The sequence below is a fragment of the Stigmatopora argus genome, chromosome 16, assembly GCF_051989625.1.
Source record: "Stigmatopora argus isolate UIUO_Sarg chromosome 16, RoL_Sarg_1.0, whole genome shotgun sequence".
NCBI lineage: Eukaryota > Metazoa > Chordata > Actinopteri > Syngnathiformes > Syngnathidae > Stigmatopora > Stigmatopora argus.
The window spans coordinates 5,233,277-5,250,851 of NC_135402.1; the positions used below are offsets into that span (position 1 = coordinate 5,233,277).

Sequence of the window (17,575 nt, forward strand, 5' to 3'; positions counted from 1 at the left end):
CTATGTACCATCATTTCTATAGTATGACACAATGTAAAAATGCCACACAAGTGTCATGATGATGGGGGTGGGTATGTTTGAACCTAAATTGTTAATAATGGGATTGATAACACTTTTTTTGTCATATTGTTAAAGTTTATGGTCCCTGAAATATATCCCACAGAAATGTTGCTTTGCTTTCCAATCTAAAAAAATAGAGAATATCACAATAAGTACATCTAGAAGTTTAGATCTGTTTTAATAACGTGTATTAAGTCTTGCATGTAAAGAGCCACTTTAAAGTTGTGACTATTGCCATTCTCATTAACAATGTGTTTATTATCCTCCCTGGTCACGAATGTCAATTCATCTGTCATCAGGCTCGTGTCAGCACCTCCTGCTTGCCACCATGTTTGCGCTCAACTTCAACTACCAGCCAGCTGATTTGGTGCTGGTGGTCAAGCGCGGCATTCTGGAGCTGCTCTGCATGTTGACCGATAACAGCTGCTCCCTCATGAACCAGGGTTGGCTCACCGTCTCCACATCGGGATGCACGCTGCTCAGTGGCGCCGTCAAGCTGGCTTGTACGCGGCTCCTGCAGATCCTTGTAGTCGCTTCCAGGTCAGGCTTGAATTTTTTTCCCTTTGAGAGTGAGACCATGTGACCAAAACAACTGTGGGCTTTCAGCTCCTGCGAAGATCAATTGCCCCTCGATATTTCCCACGCACTCATGGAGGTTATGTGCCAACACCTCCAGAATGTACTTCATGCATTCCAACAACAGCGGGCGGCGGAGAGAGTGACAGAGGAGGAAATGATGAAGGAGGAAGATGGAAAGGGCTTAAAAGGTTTGGAATTTTTTTCCTTCTCCATCTAGCAGCCTCATTTACGCAAAACAGAGTGACCATCAGATTTTGTCAATTTTTGCCTTTTTTATTCATGTCATAAGTTTTTTCATTTTCTGTCTTGTTGAGTAAAAGAAAATATATGTTGGAATAATGCGTTTTAAGCTCGCTAATGAATTCATATAACCTACTAGAAAGTTTAATTGGTTAGTTTATGGTGAGTTAGTTGTTAGTTCACTTGTGCATATATTGGTAAACAAAAGTGTTTTTTGGACCGAATCAACATAATTAGAATGTCTATTACTGTTAATGGCACTAAAATATGATAATATAACACCTGGTCCAGTTCAAATGTTTGATTGTCTATCATCATCAATGGATCCCATTTAGTTAACTCGAAATTAACCAGTTAAACAGTTGATTCTTAAATTAGCTATACTTCCATGTGCAAATTTCTCTTAGTTTGTATGTTAATTTGATTTAGTTTGCTTAAAAAATGAATGTTAACTGACTTGATTATTTGTCTGTAGACATTAAAATACATTTTAAGACTTTTTTTTAAACCTAGAAGTCATTTAAGTGCGTAATTCTTTTAAATGTTGGTCTTTACCAGGATCAGAAAGCAGCCGAGTACTCGAATGTCGGCTTGCCGACTTCTTGGTATTCCTCAGACGGGTGTTGTCCTCACGAGTGATGAAAACATTCTCCTCCTTTATTAAGTGGGTTGATCCACTAATGGACATTATATCCTACAAGTGCACTTTAGGTAAATGTATTGGATGAACAAATTACTGTTATTGTTCCTTTTTTTATTAAATGTACCCTTTTTGATCACCAGGATCACCATGCTTCCAAAATCTTCGCACAAAGCTTTTGGCTTTCCATGTTTTGGAACGATTGTTGCCTGCTTGCTCTGAGCCTGAATATGTTCAAAAGGTAAGACATAAGAAGTAATATATTTGATTTTTTGAACATCCTTTTTCCCTTTTTTTGTAGATTGTCAAACAACTTTTCCAGCTGATGTCTGTTTACATGTGGGAGCAGCCTCTGGCTGACATGACCCACAAAGAGAGAGCTGTAAAGGATCCTGAGGTAAATTTCCTAAGATTTGGGAGTCAAGTTAACATCACTCACATTTTACTGTCCTTCTCTTTGTTACGATAGAATTCCAGCAGCAACGATGAATGTATTCCCATCGGCGATTTTTCCTTTGATCCGCATAAGATAACATGCTGTTCCCTGGAGAGTGGGGACGTCCTCTCACATGGTACTGGTGGAAAAGGTTATGGGCTGGCCACTACAGCCATCTCCTCTGGATGCTTTATATGGAAGGTAAATAGACTTTCAGTGCCCTGAAAAGCTTAGTCCTCCATCTCTTCCTTTCATTTTGTTTTTCCTAAACAATGTGGTCGGTGACTCGGTTGGTTTCTAACTTTCCCTGCCTCTCTTAGTTCCACATTGCCAAAGAGCACAGAGGCAATGAGGGTACGTGTGTAGGTGTGTCCCGCTGGCCAGTCCGTGACTATAACCACCACACCACCACCGACATGTGGCTTTACCGCGCCTACAGCGGTAACCTGTACCACGGCGGCGAATTGGTCCGCACGCTCCCTTCCTTCACACAGGGCGACACAATAACATGCATCCTGGACATGGAGGCTCACACTGTGTCATTTGCTAAAAATGACAAGGTATGCCTTAAATGTAGTTGGGAGCAGTTCTTTGGCAAATATTTATTTTTGCTGTATATTTTTATACAAGGAGCCTAAGTTGGCGTTTGAAGGTGTGGTTGCATCTGAGCTGTACCCTTGTGTGCTATTCTACAGCAGCAATCCTGGAGAAAAGGTACCTTATATAACTCTTGTTAGCATGTCGCTTAGATCAGGGGCGCTCACACTTTTTTGCTTCAAGACCTAGTTTTTAATGTGTGCTGTCCATTATTAAATAAATCAAACTCAAACTCAACATGTATGGAAGCGGCAGGGACTCTCCATTGATGCTAAAGCTTACTGTAGACATGCCAAATTCATAAGAGCCTAGCTAAGGATATAAACAGAGGGGAGGGATCAAAATGTTATTGTCGTGCGATCTACCAATAGTACCTTGGCGATCTACCGGTAGATCAGGATCTAAGTAATGGGCACCCTTATCTTCGATTAAAATAACTTACCGCATATTGAGATGGTGCTAGTAACATTCTGTATATTTTCTCAGTTTTGATTTGTTTTTTAGCCCCACCACCACCAAAAAAGAACAAGGCCGTTGTGGCTATTGAAATAACATTTTGAACAATTTGACCATGAGCAACAATAATTGGAACCCTAAAGTCAGAACACTTTTACAGATTTGATTAGAACAAGAACACTTAGTTCTAAGGTCAGACCAGAACATGACGACCTACATGTTTTTTTAGTTTAAATTAAACTAACTAAAAACTAATGCGTTCATCACAGGTAAAACTGGGGGACCTTCAGATGAGAGGTATGCCCTCCAGCCTACTACCTGGCGAGCCGCTTTGCAGCCCACGGAACACTGCTCTGATCGAGTCCACAGTGCAACTCCTGCGCCGGCTCCACCAATGCGACCAGTGGACACCACACATCAACCACTATATCCATACCCAGCTGGAGCTCATCGGTCCCATGCTAAAAGAGGAAAACCTGGGAGTTTTTGCCTCAGGTTGGTTACAAAATAAGCAAGTTTCCTTGCCCAGATTTAGCTATTTGTTTCATCACAAGAATTTGATAATAGGAAATGCATCGACAGACCTTGATTCATCCTACAAGGAAAGTGACTGTGGAGTTGCTCCATCCCAAGAAGACCCTCCTCAAAGCCTCCTATCCGAGTCCAAACTATCTGCTTTATGCACTAAAGTCTGGCCTGTACTGGCATTGATCGGAGGTGTGGATGGCGGTCTCCGGGCAGGAGGCTTGTGTCTACACAAGCCCAGTGGACGCAGGGCCGTCCTGCTGGGGGTCCTGAAAGAGAAGAGTTCTCTGGCCAAGCTTCAGTGGGAGGAGCCTGACCTCTCTATCAGGTATGTTAAATTCATGTAATTAGTCAGTATGAGCAAAGTTGTACTTACGAGTTATCTACGTGATCACCAATCCCCCCTCCCCTCCAAAAAAAACCCTCAGCCTTACGATATTTGTTTATAAATTGCATTTGGCTGAAATATGTCCCTCACGAAATGTATTTGTAATGTATTTACCTATTTTTTTTAAATACCTACTTAATAGCTACCTTTCCGATTAGTTTCGTGTCAATATTAAAACGGTTTCTACACGTGTCATTAACATTTTCTTGTGACCTTTCTGTTTCATTCTTTTCTGTTTCTTCCCCATTTGACTAATTTTCTTCTCCTTAATTTGTGAATCCACTAATCCATCCTGGTGTTGCTTGCTGTCTCTTTGGCTTCTTGCTAACCCTTTTCTGAATAACTAAGCTGCACAAATTCTTGGTCACCCAGCGACACACCTATTTCCTCGCTGGAGCCCTGCGATACGACCGGCTGCGACGCAGCACGGCTCGGAGTTATCAAACCGGCAGTACTTTTGGATCTCATTTATCTCATTGGGCTGCTAGAGGAGCGAGGCTGGCTAGGAGGTCGTGTGGCGATCGTCGAAAAACTGTCTCAAGAGAGTGAGGTGCATTATTGCCTGGACGAGATAGACAATCTCATTTCGTATGAAGAAGAAGGTTGGAAGAAGGCTGAAGACGATGGGAAGGCGTCTGCAAAAGACACGATGAAGATCCAAGAGGAGGTGACTGGCCCGCTGCAGACATCTCACACCAAATTCAATACCTTCGCCTTCGAGCTCAGAGCTGTCAAAGTCTCCTACCTTCTCACTGGGGCTTTGAAATCCCTCGCAGTCATTTTCAACAGTGAAAAATTGTCAGATTTGCTCTCTGGTTGTAAGACGAATGCCACCTCCACAAGTCCTAGACCTGACCGGGAAAAAGACGGAAGTTGTGGAAGTGAACAATGGGACGAGAGTGCCGAACTGAGTTCCGTGCTGCAGTATGTGGTGCAGAGCATGGTAAAGTGGGCAGTCCGGCCTTGTCCCATTAAGCAAAGGGTGTCATTGGCAGACCTTGAGAGGGCTCACATCATGATCTATAAAGGTGCATTGAGTGGGCTTCAAGATAAAGAATGCAAAGGTATAGTACATTTTCAATGTTGTTTTTTTCTTCACATTATCCCTTTGTTTTTGGTGGAGAGTTGTAGATTTGTTAAAAATGTATCTACACTTGAAGTGAAATAACTTTTTTTTTTATACAAATGTTACTTATTCGTTTACAATTGGATTCGCTACATATGCATTTGAACCCACATTTGGACATGACCTGCAAAAGTGTCAAATACTTGTAATCTATGTCTTCTGCTGCGTTTTGAGCCATTGTTTTTTTTTGCAGAATCAGGACATCACTCAGCCTCCCAACCCATCTCTAAGTCCTCCAGCTCCATCTCTTTATACAGCATCGGCTCAGAAGGCACCGCCATTTTTGGTCAGTCTAACCAAGCCTCCGCATCGTCTTCCAACTTGGAGCTGGCCTCATCACTACCGACAAACCTGCAGGCAGACAGTCTCGATCAATTCAATCCTTTCCTACCAATCAGCCTCCTTCAGTGAGTATTTAAGTCAGGGAGTCACAAAGTAAAATGCAACACTTGGCTTGCAACCATATCACGATACAACAAAGTAGTATGAGATCATACCAAAAAGAATAGAAGCATCAAGCTACTGTAATACATATTTTGAATCATTTTTATACTCTGTACATTTGCGAAAAATCAACATACTGTGATATGTCATAGTAAAGTGTGTTTTATTGTATTGGGACTAATTTCAGACACATGGTGCTAACCCGATTCCCCACGCTCACTGGATTGGTTAGTGCCCCTCCCTGTGCTGCATCTTCCTTTAGCCTGGCCAGTTCAGCCTCGTGTGATGCCTTCACAGAACAGCAGACTAGTTTCATGGAACCCGCTCCATGCAGCACGCAGGCTCGAAGCAGCTTAGGTAAGAGCTCAGCTTGCGAAAATTTCCATTTTTACACTGCGTGTTAAAAAAACATTCGTTTATTCTTTTTTAGACAATTTAAATCACTGTCACTGTTCTGTCCACAGCATTGTTACCATCTGTTCTGTAATGAGTCAAATCGGTCAACGATATAATCTTATTTGATTGTGTTTGTCCCTTGAAAAAAAAAGCATGTTCTCAACTCCACATTTTGCACTGTAGTCATAATTTTCCTTATCACTTTTTTTCTGTTGTATATTAAATCAAACACATTGCAAAGTTAAATTATGGCCACATTTTTCTTTTGTTTTTTTTGTGTCAGTCCACTTTTCTTTTTCTCCTTCGTCACCAGAGCGGACACAAATGTTTGTCACCAGCCGCTTGCTAGAAATGGGATTCACTATGAGACATATCTACTGTGCCATGGAGGCTGCAGGTACTGATGTAACTGTGTTGATGGTGCAAACACAGTCTCTGTTTTGCATGCTTTTTCATCTCAAATGTTGTACCCGTGTTTCTTTTGGGATCATGCAAATAAAATAATCCACAATATTTGCGGAAACCTTCCCATACCCCATCATCCACCTGGTGTTAATAAACTCCAACACCGTTCCCATAGACGTAGCGGGTGAGCTGGACTCTCGGACCATCGAGGTATTGGCCAGCTGGATGCTGGAGCACCCCCCGACAGAAGAGCAACAGATCGCTGAGTCACCCAGGCATGAGGTTGACCCCGACACACCGTCCTCCGATGGACCAGAGACGGTGCAGTGCCCTGAACGCCCTGCGAGTCAACCCACCGAGAGGTCTGCGATTTAATGCACATGTTTCATTATAAATAGAATCACAACATAATCCCACTTATTTTAACGACAGCTTTACAGCACGTCTTGACTGGATCGAGCGAGAGAACTTCTTAGATTTCCACCTGACAAGAAACAGACCTCCTCCCGCAAGGCGACGGCGTTCAGGTCCAATTCAAAGGACATCTTTTCGGAGGCCAGGTAATAGAAATCGAAACACAGAAATAAATGTATGATATGGAACCATTTTGAATAACTATGAAATGAAACAACAGAAAGAATAATTCAGGTTGCATTAAGTATGATTTTTATCAATTACTGCTAAGTTTTAACATATCCCATACCTTTTCTTTCAATCAAAAGGAGTTCCCATCTCTTCAGATTTGCCGTCACCCAACCCCATTCCGCAGCTTTATCATCAAAACACAACCGATTGGCCGGAATACGTGGAGTTTCATCCCTTCTCCACCGAGGAGGAGTCCGAGCTGGGATACATGGACGATGTCTACCATGAAGAGACGTATGAGGACATGCTCACTCCCTTTTTTAGCCTTGAGAGGGATACTCTTCAAATAACAGAGGTATATACACAAGGGGTTTTATCCATGCTTTACTCAAAGGGCGTCCAATCCATTTAGACTGGGTGTTCATTCACTGTCTTCCCGTTTCAATGACATGCAACTAAAATAAATCTATGCCCATGTTTTCGAATCAGAGCGGTGAAGAACACAATCCAATGGTGAAGTGTGAGCTATGCAGCACCCTCACCTTACAATTTAATAACCACATCAAGCGCCGACATCCCGGCTGTGGCCAGAGTGCGGCACGCAAAGGCTATGACAGCACCGGCGCCTACGTCGACGTCTGGTTTAAAGGGGAATGCGGCTCCAACTTTCCTTTCTACCTCCTCTGTACCTCATGCAGGGAAAAGTACCTTGCTGCCAACGCCAGTGATCCCAGTTCCAGGAGTGAAAGGTGTAGGAGATTTTCTCATATAGTACTTGTAGTAAGGGCTGCAGAAAGTATATTTAATAGTGCATGTGCTCATTTGGGTGGAACCGCAATGGGATACACTCTTGACTAGACCTCTAAGTCATTTAAACTGGGAGAACTGACTGTTAATGCTCATGTTTCAGTGTGGGACATGTTTACAAGTATGGAATTATATACAGTTGTCACTCAAACAAAGGCTGATCACAACTATTGCCATAATAGGCTCGTTTTCCAAAATCCAGAAGTGCCTCGATTTATTTCCCTTTTTAATATCTTAATACAATTGCCTGTTATTTTAGGATTAAAGGCCTGACGAGTGATCTGATTGGCCGTTTGGACAGTACCTCTGATGGTGAGTTTGGCTACGATTACTGAAATATTTTTATCATCACTCTTAGTATTCTGTTTGAGGTGAAACATTTGCTTTTCCTCAGACGACTGGGAAATTAACCTCCAAGAAGAGTGTGACGAAGACAGACTGACAGGACTGGAGGACTTTGGGCTCTTGTTGAGACCGCTAGGACTAAATGAAAAGAAGTTGGTACCAGACCCCATTGCCTTCACAGAGCCTGATCCACTTGGAGCTTTGGTTTATACCTCGGCGGATCCCCTGAGGGGTAATTCCAAAGGTAGTTTGCCCATCGATACCCTCTCGTACTAGTTAACACAGTTTTTCACAAAGTAATGGCAGTAATAGCCGATAAACTGCCAATATTCCGGGGTTTACCGTACATCTTTTAACCACTAGGAAACGCTATTGTGGAGCAGAGGTTCACGCTGAGTCTCGGGCAACAGGCCTTATCTCTGAGAGACTCTCACGACCGACTGAAAGCTCTTAGACGAGTGACCTCCACAGCTCAGATCCTGCTGGCGTACGGCATGGTGATGCGAGCCCTTTCTACCACTGCTTGCAGGTAAATCTGCTAATACATTTCTAGTTTTTTTTCTCGTGTTGCTACTCCTCATTTCTCCATATTCGTTAGTCCGTCCAGCGGACTGGACTCATTGGGCCTGGCAGACATTCGCATTCTGGTGCGTCTAATGGCGCTCGCCACTGCGGGCAGGGCAAACACGTGTGCAGACAGACGGTTTAGTGGCGAAGAGTTTGCTTCTGAGCGTGGCAACTCCAGCTGCCTCAGCTTTCTGACAGCAGCCATAGCCAGTGTGGTGTCCCACAGCCCATTTGCCTACAGGCAACTGGTGGAAATATGCACTCAGGTCAGTAACATGATCACTTTGCTTCTTTATTGTTTGGTATGTTTCACAGGAATAATCAATTGTTGACATTAATATCACATTTTAAAATGTGTTTACTCTGCAAATTATTAATTATTTCTTCTTGTAGGATCTAATGGCAGCGGCTACAGGAGTACATACTGTATCCAGTAGTGTTACACAGCAACCAGCAGTATTAACAATCAGTCTGGCACCACCCGCAGCCCAGCAGCAGCAACAACAGCAGCAGCAGACCAGAGAATGTAGTGAGCACTCGGCATCCTTTTTGGTCACGCAGAGTCTTGTGGCTTTACTCACGGAGAAAGGTGCTTATTGCCAGAGTGCTGACAAGACTGAACATGAGGCTCATGGTGAGTCATACAGTATAAATTGTTGAATTATATTGGGAACTTTCGTAAAACCTTGTGTGCTTAAAAAAGGTTGCTTTCTGTGATCCTCAAGATTGAATTATGCAATGTTGCAGATATGGTGGCTAACATTCTGCAAAACCTTCAATGATATTGCAATACAAGCAGTCAATGCATACTGGAACAATACTCAAAAGCATGAAAATATGCCTTTTCTAGATGCAGAATGACATCAAATAATCAAATTACACTTCAACCCATTGAGGACAATATTATAGAAAATGGGTGAATGAATAAATGATAAATTAAAATTTGAATCTTTCTAATAAAGATCCAGGACACCAGGGGCTGTCTTCCTCTGGCCCCTCCACCCACCGTGGCGCACGAGTGGGCCCTCTGGAGCTGGCTAATGCCCTAGCTGCATGCGTCCTGTCCGCCATGCTGAGCAACGAGCACCGCCAGTGGGCGGCATGGCGTCTCGTGCAAGCCCTGGCCGCGACTGGGCGAGACGGACCTGGACGAGCCCAGACTTACAGCGACCTTGCAGGCGATCTGCGCAAATGTCCCGTCCGAAGGCTGGAAGGACATTACAATAAGGTGTGTCTGATGTTTGGGATGGTGCAAGCAAAGTGTGCAAAACTTATTTTTCGGCGTTGTTGTTTAGATTGCCACCTGTTCTTGGAATAGTGAGCAGAGTCTGCTAGCTACATGCTCCCAGGACAAAGTTGTGCAGCTGTGGAGTATCAGTGAGAACAGCGCCCAGTTGCACACCACCTTCTCCTGCATAACCAGGTAGTAATAGTTGCACTCTAAAATAAAACTTAGGTTCTATGATAATACTTTTTACCTTACAAATACCCTTTTCGGGTGTCATCTAAAGAAATAAAAACATAACATCCTTCTCCGTAGTAAAACACATAGAACAAGCTCCGAGAGGGCGACAAGATTTCATCACCTGTCATCGCCTGTGTACTGGAGCACGGGCGGAGACTTCCTAGCCGCCCCTGAGAACAAACACATCACCATAATGAACATCAGAGGTGAATGAAAACATTTAGCTTTATTTTTTCCCCCAAATGTGCAACATTATATATTTACATACATACTGTTGGTGCAAGGACAAGTGATTACAAAGCAAAAGTAGGATTTCATTGCATTGTTTGTCCTAATACTGGGTTTCTTTCTTTTTAGAAGAATAGTTAAAATGAATGAATATGGTGGAGACCTTGGTTACGTGTCCCCTTGTATGCATTTCCCATTGCTTGCAGGCTCTCACTGTCACACCGTAGCTCAGGCATCCCGGGTCACAGCATTGTGTTGGGCCGCTGCCTTCAGCTTATGGCTTCTCGATCAGCCTGAGGCGTACATAATACGACCTACCGAGAGTTTGTTGGTGGGACGGCTGGACGGCTCTCTGTGCTGGCTGCGTGTCACCATGCAGGAGCTCGATTTGCTCGTGAACGCCACAGAGCTTACCCACTGCTATAGGACGGAGGGTGAGGAGACACCAAAATATAGAGTATATGGATATGATGATGTGTAAAAATTCCTACATTATCTTTAGCGGGGCCTTCTCGTCCTCTGGTCTTTCCCAGCCCCGCAGTGCGTGGCCTGGCACAGTGAGGAAAAGCCATTTGCGGTGGGTTACCCAAGTGGAAAAATCCTTGTGGCGACAGCTGAGACCGATGAGAATGAGCCCTCCGTGGTGCTGCCCATGTACCAGGTCTGACTTCATTATGATGAATAATTAACATTTCACAGGGGTGGGAAATAATAGACGGAATTCCTAAAAACTGAAATATCTCCTGATGAGAATAAGGCTTCCCATAGCTAACTATTTTAATGCAAATTGACAATGAAAGAAGTCCAATAACGTTGCTCTTTAATTCCTTCTGCTGTGAATTTTAATTAGTTTGTCACTAATGGACGTCCAATCCATCTGGATTGAGTTCAAGTGGATTGGACGTCTATCACGGGCAATTGCAGCCAATTAGTTTAAGTGAAAAAAAATAAAGAGTGTGTTACTTTAACTGTTGCTGTATTCTTCATGCAGGATGGTGTAAGCTCCCTTAAATGGGATCCAACCGGAAATCTGCTGCTGATTCTGGGCAGGTCCGAGGTTGTGAAGATCCTCGGACACTCGGGCGGCAAATGGGTGATACTTCATTCCCTCGCAAATTCTGGTACGGTCAACGTTGCGGAGTGGTGCCCCCTGACTGGCCGAGCCCCAGACCCCATGCTTATGATGGCGGCGTGAGTTCTTTAACAGAGATCTACAGTTTACCATGTGACTTTTCCCCCCCAAATAGATTATTCACTATTATTCTTTCCCTTACAGAGGTTGTCAGAATGGCTTTGTGCATGTGTGGACGTTGCCTCAAGGAAATGCTACTGTGTTGCAGTCATCCATGCTGAACAGTCCCTTGAGAGAGCACAGAAAGGCCAATGCCTCGGTAGTTCCAGCCTTTTTGGTATTGCATCAAAATAAATCATTTTTAATATCAGGAGTTAAATAACAGGGTTGTTTTATTTCAGGAGAGTGCAAAGTGTATATTTGCCCTCCATGGCCACATCACAGCGGTGAAGTCACTCTCGTTTTGCCCAAGTGGTCTGGCTCTGGTTTCTGGAGGAATCGGGGGCCTACTCAACATCTGGTCTTTACAGGTTAAAGAGTAGTAGACATTGCTAAAGTTATATGATGAATAGATAGAGTACTCGAGCTATCGTTGCTGTTTTATGTGTTTGTTTACAGGACGGGTCAGTGTTGCAGACAGTTACTGGTTTGGGATCGGTCATCAGTACAACATGGATCCCCAAAATGGGTGTTTTCGCCTGTTTTGGAAGGTCCAAGGTTAGCATTCAAATTTAGGCTTGTTTCCCCGAATGTGTGTTTTTTAAGAAGTACTACATCTTCCTCCTGTTTTCCAAAAATACACATGTTGATTGAGGTTGTCTTAGAATTTCCCCCCCAAATTCTGTGCAATTCTAAATTTTACAACCTCAATGCAGTTTTACATTTGAGTTTTCGTGACGGTTGTCATTTAACCTTTTTGTCCCCTATTTTTCGCACACAGGATGTCTTGTTAATCGGCTGCACTCCCGACTGGATCGCTCAGAATCACGTTCTCGCTTCCTGCCGCATGGTCTTAAGAAGCCAGAGCATCCTGGGTCTGCATCGGGCTCCTTGTTTGGCAGTGCTACTGGAGAGGCTACCCCTGTTGTTGCAGGAGCAGTACTCCTACGAGCGGGTCAATAATTATTAATTGCTCTTTAATCTACATTATATGGAAGATATTTTAAATACAGGTTTCTAACTCATTAGTCCAAGTGATTTACCCCATCCCTCTTTACACAGGCTCATGTAGTCATCGGCGACCAACTAGTCCACAGTGCCTTCCTGCAAAGCCTAGCCTCCCTCGCCGTAGGTTTGTCCTTAGAGGACCACCTGTGTCGTTACCCGTGCCCGCCACATCATGCTGATCCTGCCAGCCAATCCTGCCCAGCTGAGTGGACCTGGCTCGCCACCTACGCCACCACCGTGCGTAGTGCCGAGGCCATCGCCAGTGGCATTGTCTTCCCAAAGTCATTTGCAGTTCCAGAATTGGAAGAGGAGGATGAGGATGAAATATCAAAGGCCCTGGTAGAGAGTGATTTGTTTTATTATAATACATGACCAAGAGGACAATATTGTCAAGTGAGTCTTTGACATGGATGTTGTTACACTTGTTGTGCCTCATAGGACAACAGTAAGTGGAGCTACAGGATGGACGAACAGCTAATGTCCTGGGCAACCACCCGACCAGAGGTAAATGCATAATTATAACCTATTTGAAAATTATAGTCAGAATTGGGAAGGAAAGCTTAGTTTAGACTAGTAAATTTCATACATGTTACAGCAAATACCACCTCATAGAATAACTGGCTCTCCCAGTACCACTATTTGGACTAACATTTTCTTCAAAATTATAAACAAGATTCTGGAATTCGCTTGGTTAAAACCTTGTCCTTGTCTTTACCTGTAAATTGACTGGGGAGTTCATGTGATTTTTCTTTTCCACAGGACTGGCAGCGAGGGGGAAAGAGTGAGGTGTACCTTTGGGGGAATGGCCGCTATGGACAGCTGGCGGGTATGGGAACCAACCCCACCACACCTATGTTGGCACCCTCTCTACTACAGACGCAACAGGTATGGTATGTCCAAGATGTAAAGTATCGAAGTCAGCTGTTCCTAATATTTCACTTTGATTGTCTTTTAGGTAGTGTGTGGTCAGAACTGCACGTTCCTGGTTCAGTCCAATGGGACCGTGCTAGCCGTTGGAGAAGGACAGTACGGAAGGCTGGGGCAAGGAAATTCCGATGATCTATATGTCCCTACTATTATCTGCGCTTTTCAGGGTGATAAAAAAATACACACACGCAGGATGAGTCCATTAAAAAATGACACTAGCCACAATAAATGGAAATTTCTCTATGTGACCAGGTTACGTAGTGACTCAACTGGTGACTTCCTGCGGGTCGGATGGACACTCCATGGCGCTGACCGAGACGGGAGAGGTATTCAGTTGGGGAGATGGTGATTTTGGAAAGTTGGGACATGGCAGCACTGAAAGGCAGAGGAGACCTAAACAAATTGATGCCTTGCAAGGGGAAGATGTAATCCAGGTATAGTAGAGCAATTACATATTTTTGTAGTGTTTTTTCCCCCTTTGACTCACCCCTCAATTATTCATCAATGGCTGCCAAAGGCAATGGAACATGAGCATTTACCTCCTGTTCTCCAAGTTTTAATGAAGTCTAAAGCTATCATGTTAATGGCAGGGAATGGGTTTATAATCTTGTTTTTCCCTTTTTGATACAGCTCGCCTGTGGTTTCCGACATTCCGCTGTGGTGACGTCTGACGGCAAACTATTCACTTTCGGTAGTGGTGAATCTGGACGTCTGGGTCAGCGGTCAACATCAAACAAGATGCTGCCAGAGAGGGTTGCTGCACTGGAGGCTTACCACGTAGGACAGGTAAAGACTCATTGCTAGATTCTAACAATTTCAGATCCATTCAGTGACTTGAATGATTTTTTTTTTCAGGTTTCCTGTGGTCTCAACCACACTTTGGTTTTGTCTGCGGACGGAACGACTGTATGGGCATTTGGAGATGGAGATTATGGAAAATTAGGAATTGGTTCCTCAACAGCCAAATATTACCCCCAGGTATGTTGATTAGGAGAGGTTGTATTTTAAATGACACAGAATAATGCCTTCATCCATTTAACACAATTAGATGCACAACCTATATAGTCATCTAAAATTGATTTTTTTTGTAAAATTAAGACACGAAATATATTTTTGCGGGTGTGTTGTTAATATACGTATCAATACAGAGACTGTGTGTGTGTGTCATACAACTGTTTTTTTGTTTGTTTTTTGGTTGTATTGGGATTCATTCGCCTTGTGGTCCATTATATTGGGATGCATTATATTGTGTCATGATTTTTTTTGTCAATATGCATAATCCTAATGGTGGTCTATTTGTTCAGAAAGTGGAGCAGCTGTGCAATAAAGGAATAAAAAAGGTCAGCTGCGGAACACAATTCTCTGTTGCCTTGGCCTGTGATGGACATGTGTACACTTTTGGACAAGGTACATCTCATGAAAAATGAAAATAATATCACGCGTACATTAGGATATGTTGTCATTGTTGTTTTATTTGTGTGTTTATCCCAAAAGAACGTCTCATTGGCTTGCCAGACTCGATGCTCAAGAACAAGTCATGTCCTCAGGTGGTTCCGGCTCTGACTAGCCATTTTATAGAGGACGTGGCCTTGGGCTGTGAACACGTCCTCGCATTGTCCTCCACAGGGGACGTTTTCGCCTGGGGGTGCAATAGTGATGCACAGGTAACATTTATGAGAGTTGTAAAGACCCTTGTATTGAGTAAAAATCCCCTTTGCAGCTTGGACTGGGGCATTCAAACCCAGTGAAGGAGCCCACACTGGTGACAACCCTCCAGGGGAAAAACATCAGGCAGATCTCAGCAGGCCGCTGCCACAGCTCAGCATGGACGACGCCCTCTCTTTCCGTTAAAACTTCAGGTTCTTGCACGCTTCCGCGCCTCCCAGAGTGTAACTTTAAAATGAACATAAAAATCCTCTCTAGGTGGTTGTGGAAATTACCAACTCGGTCTTCCTCAGTGTGTCCCTCCCCAATACAACACATTGAAAGGCTGCAGCCCTCATCTACTCAGCATGCGCCTCAGGGTGCTCCATCACTTCTCTGATCTCATGTACAAATCATGGCGGCTGCTGAACCTTGACGCCAAGAACATGGTAATCATATTCCACAAATCATATTAGACCTTTAACCCATTACAAGGCAAGTGGCTATTTTTGGTCATTTAAAAAAGAACAACCTGCCGTGAAAGCCGCATTAATAACATTTGGTACACAAGTCTGTCCAGGTCTCAATTATAATTTTGTAATAATTTATAAATAGGAAATGACAGCGTATGTATATCTATGTGCAAAAAAAAATCAAAAACCTCTTAAATTCCACACAAGTATAAATTCAGACACAGCAAAATTAAACTACAAGTGTGTTTATAATCTGTAAACTATGATACAAATGGTACACATCCATTTTGACTGATCAGTGTTGCAGTACTGATATTTTGCTCAACTTTTAACTAATCCATGGAAAATTTCGGCTCTGAAATATCTTGTTCGGGCCAAGTAACGTGATCTTGCTTAATTCGGCCAACTCCTGCTCTGCTGTATCCAATACTACCACCCCTTTATTCCAATCAGGTGTCTACTTCAAGGTACAGTTTAGGGACAACAGCTATTGTCCGGGGTGAGCTCAGAGGTCTTCTCTCCCCTAAAGTCAACACACTTCCACTGGTGCGCTCAATTGGTAGAACTATGATCCAAGGAAAGACATACGGGCCACAGATCACTGTGAAACGCATTTCCACAAGGTATGTGTATTGTCAGAAGATTAAAATACGGATATAGTGAATAACACAAGATGTTTTTAGTTTCTTGAAGACTCTATGTTTGTTCCAAATAACCTACAGAGGCCGCTCAAGCAAGCCCATCTTTGTGCAAATCGCTAAGCAAGTAGTGAACCTCAACCCTCTGGAGCTGCGACTGCCATCCCGAGCTTGGAAGGTTAAGCTCGTTGGGGAAGGAGCGGATGATGCCGGGGGAGTCTTTGATGACACCATCACGGAGATGTGCCAGGTAAAACAGAAAAAAACCCTTTTTTTTAATCTTTTTAATTGACCAACCCATCTATTTTAGCAGAAGTTTTGTGAGGGCAACCTTTAACTAGTTAATTTTGTTGCGCAGGAGTTGCAGTCCACCGTGGTGGACCTTTTAATTCGTACACCCAACAGCTTTGCCGATGTGGGCAGTCACACTGACAGGTGTGCATTTCGTTTATACGGCAAATCCAAGTCAAAAATTGCCAAGTATCCAATCTGAGGCTTTGCTTCTGTGTCCCACTTCCATCAGGTTTCTTCTCAACCCAGCGGCGCTCTCCAAAGATCACATGGTCCAGTTCCGCTTCCTTGGAATCCTCATGGCAGTAGCAATCCGCACCAAAAAGCCTCTGGACTTGCATCTGGCACCATGGGTGTGGAAGCAGCTCTGTTCCATGCCGTTGGGAGAGCCCGACTTGGAAGAAGTGGACCTTCTCACTTATCGCACTTTACATGGCATTCTTCATTTGGAGAACAGTGGCATTACAGAGGAGAATTTCCATGTGGTAAGATATCTGATTTCAGTATGTTCTTGCCATTACCTGTAAATGTGTTTTCTTTCATTTTATTATGTAATATCAAACAACAGTTAAGTGAAGAGGTGCTCACTTTTTGAGTTTGACAAATCATGCTGTCTCAACATTTTCTTTCCTTTTTTGTTGAATGAATGGCACCATGTCTGAAAAGATGATTCCCCTGGATTCCTTCATGGCCTACAGTGCAGATGGAAGGCTGGTGCCAGTGGTTCCTGGAGGCCAAAACATTTCCCTGAACTTTTCCAACCGAACGGAATATGTGGAAAGAGCCCTGCAGTACAGACTTCATGAAATGGACTCTCAGGTTTGAAGCCATGACCACATGGCAGTTTCTACTTTAACTCTCATTTTTATTTGATTTGACTGCATTCTCTACTTGAGCATGGCCAGATTTTTGTTTGTATGTTTCTACATGATATTTTGGAGAAAAAAAACTCATTTCGTGCTAAAAGCATCAAATATGTACTCATCCTTTTTTTTGTATTCACATTTTGTGTTAACATTTTTATAGTTTTCTGTATTTTCAAAAAATACCTCCCCCTTGTACTTTTGTGGTGTG

General features: G+C 43.4%; 1 protein-coding gene across 1 annotated transcript in view; it reads left to right on the top strand.

Annotated features, from left to right (window-relative positions):
* Nucleotides 1-17,575, top strand: part of LOC144090781 (putative E3 ubiquitin-protein ligase HERC1) — a 31,451-nt gene that overhangs the window by 12,150 nt on the left and 1,726 nt on the right. Inside the window, exons 30-78 of the mRNA XM_077622575.1 lie at nucleotides 360-600; nucleotides 667-827; nucleotides 1,438-1,590; nucleotides 1,663-1,760; nucleotides 1,821-1,916; nucleotides 1,989-2,156; nucleotides 2,276-2,515; nucleotides 2,586-2,669; nucleotides 3,278-3,503; nucleotides 3,576-3,861; nucleotides 4,270-4,985; nucleotides 5,241-5,454; nucleotides 5,679-5,848; nucleotides 6,201-6,284; nucleotides 6,468-6,654; nucleotides 6,725-6,852; nucleotides 7,015-7,232; nucleotides 7,367-7,626; nucleotides 7,944-7,996; nucleotides 8,079-8,273; nucleotides 8,393-8,558; nucleotides 8,628-8,862; nucleotides 8,990-9,230; nucleotides 9,559-9,824; nucleotides 9,892-10,019; nucleotides 10,137-10,267; nucleotides 10,496-10,723; nucleotides 10,823-10,950; nucleotides 11,281-11,480; nucleotides 11,566-11,680; nucleotides 11,763-11,891; nucleotides 11,980-12,078; nucleotides 12,302-12,475; nucleotides 12,583-12,867; nucleotides 12,967-13,032; nucleotides 13,288-13,413; nucleotides 13,484-13,622; nucleotides 13,708-13,889; nucleotides 14,086-14,241; nucleotides 14,311-14,433; nucleotides 14,760-14,862; nucleotides 14,950-15,119; nucleotides 15,176-15,314; nucleotides 15,379-15,548; nucleotides 16,026-16,195; nucleotides 16,295-16,460; nucleotides 16,569-16,645; nucleotides 16,734-16,986; nucleotides 17,168-17,320. Coding sequence (XP_077478701.1) covers nucleotides 360-600; nucleotides 667-827; nucleotides 1,438-1,590; nucleotides 1,663-1,760; nucleotides 1,821-1,916; nucleotides 1,989-2,156; nucleotides 2,276-2,515; nucleotides 2,586-2,669; nucleotides 3,278-3,503; nucleotides 3,576-3,861; nucleotides 4,270-4,985; nucleotides 5,241-5,454; nucleotides 5,679-5,848; nucleotides 6,201-6,284; nucleotides 6,468-6,654; nucleotides 6,725-6,852; nucleotides 7,015-7,232; nucleotides 7,367-7,626; nucleotides 7,944-7,996; nucleotides 8,079-8,273; nucleotides 8,393-8,558; nucleotides 8,628-8,862; nucleotides 8,990-9,230; nucleotides 9,559-9,824; nucleotides 9,892-10,019; nucleotides 10,137-10,267; nucleotides 10,496-10,723; nucleotides 10,823-10,950; nucleotides 11,281-11,480; nucleotides 11,566-11,680; nucleotides 11,763-11,891; nucleotides 11,980-12,078; nucleotides 12,302-12,475; nucleotides 12,583-12,867; nucleotides 12,967-13,032; nucleotides 13,288-13,413; nucleotides 13,484-13,622; nucleotides 13,708-13,889; nucleotides 14,086-14,241; nucleotides 14,311-14,433; nucleotides 14,760-14,862; nucleotides 14,950-15,119; nucleotides 15,176-15,314; nucleotides 15,379-15,548; nucleotides 16,026-16,195; nucleotides 16,295-16,460; nucleotides 16,569-16,645; nucleotides 16,734-16,986; nucleotides 17,168-17,320 — 8,696 coding nt within the window. The remainder of the gene's footprint in view (nucleotides 1-359; nucleotides 601-666; nucleotides 828-1,437; nucleotides 1,591-1,662; nucleotides 1,761-1,820; nucleotides 1,917-1,988; nucleotides 2,157-2,275; nucleotides 2,516-2,585; nucleotides 2,670-3,277; nucleotides 3,504-3,575; nucleotides 3,862-4,269; nucleotides 4,986-5,240; nucleotides 5,455-5,678; nucleotides 5,849-6,200; nucleotides 6,285-6,467; nucleotides 6,655-6,724; nucleotides 6,853-7,014; nucleotides 7,233-7,366; nucleotides 7,627-7,943; nucleotides 7,997-8,078; nucleotides 8,274-8,392; nucleotides 8,559-8,627; nucleotides 8,863-8,989; nucleotides 9,231-9,558; nucleotides 9,825-9,891; nucleotides 10,020-10,136; nucleotides 10,268-10,495; nucleotides 10,724-10,822; nucleotides 10,951-11,280; nucleotides 11,481-11,565; nucleotides 11,681-11,762; nucleotides 11,892-11,979; nucleotides 12,079-12,301; nucleotides 12,476-12,582; nucleotides 12,868-12,966; nucleotides 13,033-13,287; nucleotides 13,414-13,483; nucleotides 13,623-13,707; nucleotides 13,890-14,085; nucleotides 14,242-14,310; nucleotides 14,434-14,759; nucleotides 14,863-14,949; nucleotides 15,120-15,175; nucleotides 15,315-15,378; nucleotides 15,549-16,025; nucleotides 16,196-16,294; nucleotides 16,461-16,568; nucleotides 16,646-16,733; nucleotides 16,987-17,167; nucleotides 17,321-17,575) is intronic.